The sequence below is a fragment of the Rhyacophila brunnea genome, unplaced genomic scaffold (genome assembly GCF_057557595.1).
Source record: "Rhyacophila brunnea isolate RB1 unplaced genomic scaffold, BYU_Rbru_1.0 scaffold_9, whole genome shotgun sequence".
NCBI lineage: Eukaryota > Metazoa > Arthropoda > Insecta > Trichoptera > Rhyacophilidae > Rhyacophila > Rhyacophila brunnea.
In genome coordinates, this window is record NW_028233361.1 from 43601424 (window position 1) to 43611665 (window position 10242).

The 10242-nt window shown below is 32.6% G+C and overlaps 1 protein-coding gene across 1 annotated transcript; it reads left to right on the forward strand.

Moving 5' to 3' along the window:
• The first annotated feature begins 50 nt into the window (after nucleotides 1-50).
• LOC147063690 (enoyl-CoA delta isomerase 2-like) lies at nucleotides 51-5209 on the forward strand. Its single transcript, XM_085959865.1, has 3 exons — nucleotides 51-607; nucleotides 1854-1943; nucleotides 3987-5209. The coding sequence occupies exons 1-3, from the start codon at nucleotides 224-226 to the stop codon at nucleotides 4284-4286; spliced, it is 774 nt and encodes a 257-aa protein (XP_085815991.1). The 5' UTR covers nucleotides 51-223; the 3' UTR covers nucleotides 4287-5209.
• Nucleotides 5210-10242: the final 5033 nt, after the last annotated feature.

A 10242-nucleotide genomic window follows, 5' to 3' on the forward strand; every position in this document is an offset into this window, starting at 1 on the left:
AAACACCGATGAATATATTTTTGTTTATAGAAACACTAAAATGACAGCTCAAATAAAAACAATAATATTCAACCTGTGAACCCGAACGTCAAAGTAAAACCGGTTATCTAGGCACGTTAGCATTCAGTTTTTATCTGTAATAAAATAACCTTTGTATTATCCAAAATCATACAAATAGCGTTCAGACATCTTTTGTTTCTTGTATAACAAACTGTGTCAAACAATGTCTGAATCTTTAATTTCAGTTACAATTAAAAATAATGTTCAAATTATTACAATTAACCGACCAAAAAAGAAGAATGCAATCAACCGTGACATGTATATTTCATTGACAAATATTTTAAACGATGCTGCTCATGATGACAATGTTACCGTGGCTGTGCTGACTGGTTCAGGGGATTACTATAGCAGTGGCAATGATATCAAAAACTTTGGAAGCGACACCACTTCAAGTAATCCGATTATGGAAGCTAAAGCCATGATTCAGGCGTTCGTGGAAGCTTTTATTCACTTTCCGAAGATCCTGATCGCTATTATGAATGGACCGGCAGTTGGGATTGCGGCTACCACTCTTGCACTGTGTGATATCGTCTATGCTTCTGATAAGGTATGATATTATTACCACGTTTTTATTAGCTCGTATTCTTGTTTGTCCGGTACAGATTTTTTCTTGTGTGTCCAGTACATTTTTTTTCTTGTTTGTCCAAGATTTGTATTGGACGATTGAAGATTGTTAACTAACTTCCCGACTAGCTAGACGTTTGAAACTTTTAGAATATATCAGAACACGACGACAGTGCATTCTTTTAATACTTTTAGACATTTTTAAGCAGAATTGAATTCATTTTCAGTTAATTCTGTTTTTTATGGGAAGTTATTATTGTTGGTTGCTAAGGGGGTCCAGCAACTAAATTATTAATATATACGTTGCTTTACTATGGAAATCAATATGAAATGTCAAAATGACATTTCAGTATCCTATATTAATTCAGTATTTCTATCAAGTACAAAAAAAAGTTTTTATTAATACGTAGAATTGTCAAGTTTATATGATTCAACAGAAAATTTAAAAACGTGGTATATAAAAAGTTCTTTTTATCTTGTAATTATTTTTTTCAAGACCTCAATTAATCAATTTTTGAAGTTATACTTCTTTAGGCGCGTTTAGGAAAACAGATCAGAGTGTATTTTTGGCGTGTGACGAAGTTGCGCGCGTAAATGTAACGCATTAATATGGCATGGGCAGAAGTTTTGAACAAACAAAGAATAACACAAACTAATACTTTTAACCTTTTCACCTCACAATGTCACTATGCCAGTATCTGACAGGCCACAGGTTCTTAACGGCACACGTTGAATGTAGAGTGAAGCTCTTACTAAAATCGCCGTAATATGAGTGGCTAATAATTTGAGTGTAAAGTCGGACGAGATACCTCAGGAAATTTGAATGGCCTGTCGTTCATGGCCTCATCGAGTGAGAAAACTCGCTGAGGGCATATAACCGGTTAATAAATATCAATAATTAACAATGTAAACCAATTACATCTATAATAATACTTTGTATGCATAAAAATTGTCATTCTCGAGATCGCTGAGATAACATAATAGTTGCATTCCCGGTTGCTGATCAGGAGGTCTCGAGCTCAAGATCGCCTGCTGCCTGAAATTTTTATTTTATTTGCCTACTGTTTGCTATTTTAAATTATATTATTATAACAAAAATTGATGTTTCTTTTCCTAGATTCGTACCTATTATTTTTGTTGTATGGATTCAATGTGAATTTAAATAATATTATTATTATATGTCAAATATTTTTTTTAAAATAAGTACTTAAATGTTTATATTTTTTCAGGCATTCCTGCAAACGCCTTTTATAAAACTCGGTCTAAGTCCGGAAGGATGTTCAACGTACACGTTTCCCAAACTTTTTGGAACTGGCAAAGTAAGCATTTCCATATTTTTAAATTATTATTTGCTCCGCCACATCTGGGTGATTTTAAAATCTTCAGTGTCATTATTTTGATGGCATTCACATGAAGATCTATATGGTATGTCAAGTCTGAAAAACACTCCACCATTTTTTCAACTCTACTGTCACAAAGTTAAACATCATGATACTTATGTCCGCTCAAAATGTCAGCATGTGAAGAATCCAATTTTACAGTGGGAATATTTATTTAAAAAAATAAGCTTCCTTTTTTAGGTTTCTGAGATTCTATCGAATTATTACTATATTACTGTGAATAGATACTAAATTTGTGTGAGAATGGAAAAGGGAGATAAATATAAAATATACCAATACAGTACACTCTCAGTTATCCGCCGCTCGATTATCCGACAACTACTATTATCCGCCGTTATTTTTACTAATTGAAAGCACAAAATCAAGCTCTATAATTCGATTGTCAAATTCAGTAGTCTGCCGCGTACAACGCAGATGAGACAAGTTTATTTTGGAAACTTCTCCTTCGTAAAACGTACTTTCATCGCGAAGAAAGTAATGTACCAGGGAGGAAAGTGCCCAAGGGCCGCATCACAATAATTATGCCGGGACACACAAACTGAAGCTTTTGGTCATAGGGAAAGCCAGGAATCATAAGCCATTCAAGAATATCTGCCTCACTGGTTGTGTCAAGTGATTTTCTATATTAAGTTAATAAACTTAATTTATAAATATGTATTATTTAGTAAATACTTGATTTTGATTATAAATAAGTACAAATTTCTCAAAAAAAAACTATTTTTACAAAATACCCGTTTTAATTTTTACCATATTATTGTGTATGTATGCACTATAATCCGCCGCTTTCACTAATTGGACACTTGTCTGGGTTTTGGGGTGGCGGATTATTGAAAGAGTACTGTATACCATAATGCACAAGTGAGTGAAGGAGAAAAGTTATAACTCAAATGATGATCGCCGTTTTATTAATCAATTCCACAAAGAAATATAAAAGTTTACATACAAAGTTATGCATAATTCTACCTTCTTTTGTGTCTTGCAAAAAATACTTATCTATCTTTTTTCTGTCACACACAAATATTTTAGCGTTTTTCGTTTAGTTATCAAATGTTCAAAGGTTTTTTTAAATCCATGTCAAATAAAATAACAAAAATTTCAGTCGAAAGCAATAATCTTATGATTTTTTTGTACCACTGTTTTAACTTGTTGACTGCGGAGCATTTGATTACTTTTTAATTACCGCATTTAAATAACATGCTAATTATATCGAATGGCCAATTAATTAGTGTACAACAGGTGTACTGTCCGCGTGGAAAGGATTAATATTATTCAACTATGTATAAAAACATACGCATAAACAAACACCCACAATGGCCGCGTGGCTTAAGCGCCGGTCTACAGTGTCGAGGGTCCTAGGTTCGAATCCTGGGTCTGGCAAGTAAAAGTACACATATTGTTTTTCAATTTGTGTATGAGTCAGAGTATGGACCTAATAGGTTGAGCAAGTGGCTGACATCCATTTCTCGTAAAAATAAAATATGTTAATACAAACGTCCACTCTGTGGAGGCCCATATGATCCTATTAGGATCGAACATGGTCAAAAAAAATGTGTAAAAAAATATTTAGTTTTCTGATCCACCTAAAAATTAGATAACTATTAATCCTTGCAGCGCGAACGCCACAGCTGTTGTGTCCTGATTAAGGGGCCATTAGATATAATTAGCATGTTATTTAAATGTGCTAATTAAATGCTCCGCAGTTACTCAGTTAATTGCAATCTTTCCATAACTATTTCGAGTAATATTCTGAGTTGACTAATGACTAAATTAACCTGTCATTACACTCGAAACAGAAAGCGTCGCAATGAATATTTCTCCCAGCGCAAATATAATGATAATAAGCTGTGATTAATTTGGATTTAATACTTACTGAAAGTTTCGTTTGACGGGTTAGGACCAGTTTGATTCAGGGAACAAACCTTTTATGACGAGTGGAAATTATCACTTGAATTCTATTTATAGGCCACCGAAATGCTTCTATTCGGCAATACGATGTCATCAGCAGAGGCTCAAAGGTACGGTCTGGTGTCAGAAATCTACACTTCCGTAGATATGCTGGACAAAATTTGGGACAAGATTTTCGCTTTGACCGCATTGCCCAAAGATTCGCTCCTTCACTCAAAGAGAATGCTGAAAAATTTCGATAAGGAGCACCTGATGCTCGCCAACATCAAAGAATGCAACGAGCTCGAAGAGAGATGGAAATCGGAAGAATTCGCCACGGCTGTAACTAGATTTTTGACAGAAAAAAGCAAATTGTAACAATTTCTGATTAGTGTCTATTTAACAAATTTTTTGTTAATAATCCCTTAGTAATACAGTGGAATCCAGACTTCACATGCCCGGAATTCATGTTTTCCTGATATCTGCGTGTAGTTTCTGCAGTCCCGTATCATTTTAGTACATTTCGATACCATATTTCAATAGGGATACAACTCAAAAAACATTGTTAGAAGATAGTAGTGTAATAGCATAATAATTTGCCTTGATTTTGAGGAAAATGTATGTTTTTTAAATTTAGTTTAGTGGAATTCAGCAATGCACAATGAAATTATACAGTTTAATAAGGAATTAACCCACACATTTCATTATATAATTGAAATAGTGATTAATCTCAGAAAGGGTTATTCGATTTTATGACACATTGAAGGGATTTTTGATTCCTTTTTTTGCTAAATTATAAAGAGAAGACCTTTCTACATCGAATGATATTATTAACTTAAAACCTTGAAATTTTGAGTTGTATTCTTATTGAAATAGGGTGTCGATTGAATGTTTAACGGTGACCAGAGATACAAAATTAAATATTAAATTTTGTTGAGAGTACCAGAAACCACTTTTAAACAAAGCCCATCGTTCCTATTAATATATTGTCTTGGTTTCTGTGAATTTCGATAGCCTCCTTTACAAATGCATAAAATATTCAATATAAAGCCAAATTTGTGGTACGTGTCAAAATGTTTTATTTTCAATTTACTTACATACCTACCACTATTTTTGTCTGTTGAAATTATTTGTTTTGTACAATCGGGATAATCATCGAAGTTCTACTATATTGTATTTCTTCATGATCATTGCATGTAATTTCAAAGATTGCCAAAATATTTTATAACACAAACTTTAAGTCGTTAATAATACCAGTGATTTTACATATTATTTAGTTTATTAAAGTTTTTTGGGATATGGATTATATTTTATTTATTATTGTTTAATTTTAAAGAGGTAAAAAGCTATTGTTTTTATTTAATTTCTAATTTTATTGCACTATAAGGCATACTGTTAAGCTTTATAGAATTGACTAGATTTCCTAGAGTCGTGTTAACTGAGCAGGTAGAATAAATTGTTTTTATCGTACTAGGAAGATTCATTTCCTTTTGGCGCGATTGCTGTCTGTATGCGTTTTAACACTGGTAGTGAAATTGAGTTTGAATATTGTGATAAGCGGTTGTCCATATATAATGTCACACCTTAAGAGGACAAAGGGGTATGATGTAATGTGATTATTTGTGACGCAAAGGTTGGGGGGAGCTTATAGAAAATGTGATGTTGCAAGACTTGGCTGAGAACAAAATTTTGACAATTAATGTGAAAATTGTGGGATGTTATTTCATGAATGAATTTTCATTCATGTTGTGTGTTAACTAAGAAACCGAGAATATCGAAAGGATAGTCTTTCTAATCTACCCTGATAAAACGAGAGTCATATGTTAATGTTGTACTTTGTTTAATAAATAAATGTCATTGCGCAAGTACAGTGGAATCTTGATGAAATGTCAATAACGCAAGGTCTCCGAAGCCAGTGGGTACGAGTCGATCCTGTATCTGGCCTAATTACATATGTGTGTTCGACCCATAGCCATGACTTAATAGATTTGACAATTTTTTTTACCATGTTCAATCCTAAGTGGATTATGCAACTTCAACAGAGTGTAGGTTGTATTAACAGATTTTTGTTGGTACAAGTTGGTTATGGGGAAGCCAGACGGGAACCGCGCTAATTTGTCATAGCCGATTTTGGCAAAATTCATAAATTCAAGAGTGAAAACCTAACCTAACTTAACCTAACCTAACTTAACCTAACCTAAACTAACGGAACCTAACAAATAATCCAGTATATCGGCTATTTTCAAAATGTGTTTGCCGCTGGCTTCCCCATAACCGACTTGTACCTTTTTGTTTTTACGAGAAATGGATGTTAGCCACTTCTCAACTTAATACGTCCATACTACATAATCCAATCCCGAGCCAAAATTTTGATCCCGGGATTTCTGGATTACAATTTGACAATCCCGGGATTGGCATTTTTTTTTCGATAGTTAATATTAATTTTTTTTACATACTAATAACATTGATAAAATCGGTCAAAAATAAATCTAGTATAATTTATACTATTTAAGACATTTATTGTTAATATTATTATCAGCCATAAATTTTCATCTTGTCTATTGAAAACAAATGTGTGTGCAGCCCTTTGGTACTTCCTCCAGCTCCATCAACTGATGTCAAATAATATTTCCATATTGAATTGATATCACCATCTTTCTTGTGAATGTGAAATTTTGATTGTTTATTCATTTTTAATGGGCAAAATATTTTAGTGAAATATCTGTGGGTGTCCCGTTGAAATGCGATCTTAGAACTGATTGAAATAAATAAAATAAAGGAGTGATTTTTTGTTGAATCGTCATATTTTCAAATTTCAATTGTTATTATTTTAAAAAGAGAGATAATAAATTCATGCGTTAACTTCCCTGGATGTTATGATTTTATATCCATTAAAACATTATGTCTCGCCTTAAACGAGCTCTACTTTTTCTATTTAATATTTTTCGTTCTCTAAACTCATTTAAATAAACGGATTTATTATTTTTCTGATGTGACGATTGCGTAAAGCAGCAAAAAATGGTTATTTATTATATGGTGATTCCTCCTGTAATCAGTGGGTACCAGAATAGCATTTCCTGGAAGTGCGTAATGATTTACTTTATATAAAAAAAGACAGTTTAGGTGTAAATAACTGAAACGTTATTAATTTATTCTATTTCTCAAATTCACTTCACGGATGTTACCTGCATCATACATAATATGTGGAACTTTTAATTTATGTTAAACTATTAATAAATCTAAACGGTTTTCATTTATAAAATTTCATAGAATCAATACTGTGTTTAGTGTTTACATCTATACATGAGTTTGCTGTTTCTGATAGTAAAGACTTAATGAATGGCTAATCGAGATTTAAAATAGTTGAAAGTGCAAAGCATTGTTTTTTTTCCAATCTTTCTCATTTTTATTAATTTATGTAAAAACATAAAATGAATTGCCAACACAAATAATAATAAATCAAACTTCATTCAAGCTCAGTTTATTTCTAATGTTGTTACATGTTATTAAAAGTTTATTTTCCATAAGAATTGATAAAAAACATCAATCCCGAAAGTCTCGGGATTATGTTTACCAATCCTGAGATTCATAGGTACAGAACATGACACAAAATGTTCTGTTTTGTCACTGTTATGTTCTGTTTTGTCATGTTCTGTTATGTCATGGAATCATTTTAAACAGACAGGGGATATAAAACCTGGGACCAACGACATTACAAGTGCACACATCAAATTTGATGATGGCTAATAACTATTCCTAATAAATAAGTCTGTAATATAAGCTACACCCACGGTAGCCGCGCGGCTTAAGCGTTGGACTATCACGCCGTGGGTCCCAGGTTCGAATCCTGGGTCTGACATGTACACATATTGTTTTTCAATTTGTGTGTGAGTCAGGGTATGGACCTAATAGGTTGAGCAAGTGGCTGACATCCATTTCTCATAAAAAACAAAATCTGTTGATACAAACCTCTACTCTGTGGAGGCCCATATGATCCTATTAGGATCGGACATGGTCGGAAAAAAAATATATATATATATATAAGCTCGACTCTGTGTAGGCCCATATATTCCCCTTACTAGCAAAAAATAGCAATTTACATAGTCACTGACATTGTCCAAATGTCTCAAATATGGAGGTATGTAATAATATATAGGAAAAACTATCAAGCATGTAATAATATCGTCTCTGTTCTGGCAGAACACACTAACTGGAGAATACTAGTTTTGAGTAATTTGACTTTGAAGTTGTTAAAATGTTTGAAATAATGGTCAACCATGTGAGTTTATTAAATAATCATAAAAAGGATGACTTTAAAATAAAGACTGTTTATTTATTAAGAAAGTTTCCAGACGGTTTGAAATAAGAAACATTTTGGTACTAACTCAATATGTCATTTTTTCGAATTAGTGTTTTCTGCCAGAACAGTGACGATATTATCTTACGATAATTTTTGTATGACAAGATTACAATATATTACGCAAAAATGTGTTATTTTACCATTGGACACAAAAACAATAAATTTTAATGACTCCAGTGTTTTTAAAAGATCTTTTTTTTTGTTTTTACTTTGTTTCTGGCTATAAGAAAAATATTAAATAAGAATAAATTTAATAATGTTAAATACACAAATTATTTACATCACAATAGGTTTATTTGTTTGAAAGAATATTTTATGTAATAAACATACTTTAAAAGTAACAATTTTGTATTTTTTTTTTACCCTTTGTAACACGTCCAGAGACTCACTATCGCCCGATGTACAAATAAATATCGTTTCACAGGCAGTTATACTTACATTTTTATTAATGAATGTTTTGGTTTTGGTATAATGTTTCATGTTTTAAATGACCAATGAATGAAGTAAATGACATTGCAAATAATTTAGTAATTCCAATTAGGCCTTAATATCTAATTTAATTTCACATATTTTGTATGTATAGAGAAGGTTTTTCAGCACTTGTAATTTCAATAGGAATTTATTTCAAAATGCATTTTCATCCAATAACGGTTTCATAAGGGATTGAAGTAGGTACTTATTGTCATCAATCAATATGAACAAAATACATTAAACTTTTGCGACAATAAAAATTAGATTGCTTCCGAGTGCATTTTATGCATTCTTGTTAAAATTGTTGACGATATTTTTTACATTATTATAGTGCATGGATTTACTGGCACAAACAGTGTGTTCATTCAACTATAACGATAACAACTGTTTACACGTAAAAGTGCTGACTGTCTCGCCAAACTCATTCAGACACGTTGTCGTCATATTTTATGGTGCTATTTGACTGGTTGTGAAAAATTTTATGCATCAAAAAGCTTTGCGTGGTGTAGTTCGTATTTTTTCCGGCAGGTTCGCCACTATCGTTCTACTGTGCAGGCGCAGATCGCACAAATTCCAACTGTCGTGTGAAAACTCAGAAGCTACTGAACTTTTTTTGATACATGCATGCAATCTTGCAACTTGAACGATTACATGTCTTTACACATGCAGTTTCTTGTTATGGCCGCGATAATACATATTGTCAGCAGTAAATCTAAATCTAAAAGGGAATAATAGCGCCTGTACTAGTGCATGAATTTAGTGGCAGTATTGGCAGTTACTGGTGTGTATTTTAAACTATCGTGACAATAACTATTTACATGTAGAAGTCCTGACTGTCTCTCCAATCTCATTCTTCAAGAGTAAGCGAGACATGATGTTATCATTTTATGGTACTATTTGACAACTCGTAAAAATCGGTTTAACTCAAAATGAGTCTCCTCGGTATAGTTTGTTTTTTGCTGGCAGGTTCGCCAGTATCGCTCTACTACGCAGGTGCAGATCGAAAAAATCCCGACTGTTGTATGAAAATTCAGAAACTCCCTAACTTTTTTGATTCATTTATGCAGTGACGTCCCGTGGGGTAGGCAGATTGAGCATCGCTTGCGGGCGGCAAATCGAGGAGAATCATTTAGTATACCTACATAGAAATAGCTACCTAAAATTAGTAATAACAGAAATATCTTTCCATAAAAAAAATGTGCTCACTGGTTGGAAACAAAATGTACCTACCCATTAATTAACACTTTAAAGTTAACAGGACTTTATTTTTTGTCGGGTTCGCGATGTCTAGTTTATTTCCGTTTTCTTTGGAGGTCACGTCCTTGAAGACCAGCAATGACATGTGCAAATTTTCGAATTATAGGTAGGTAGGAACATATACTTACCTATTTTAAAATTTTTCCAAACATTTTTGCCAGTCAATCGTGAGTTTTGGAAGTTGTCAGGTGTATTTTGACGTAGATATGGCATTTAAATATTAAATTAGATTTAGTGGTATATATT

Bases quoted from the DNA above. Each gene is read 5' to 3' on its own strand.
- LOC147063690 (XM_085959865.1), top strand. From the start codon at position 224: ATGTCTGAATCTTTAATTTCAGTTACAATTAAAAATAATGTTCAAATT. The intron at 608-1,853 runs GTATGATATTAT...ATATTTTTTCAG, and splicing joins TCGTCTATGCTTCTGATAAG to GCATTCCTGCAAACGCCTTT. The intron at 1,944-3,986 runs GTAAGCATTTCC...TTCTATTTATAG, and splicing joins AACTTTTTGGAACTGGCAAA to GCCACCGAAATGCTTCTATT.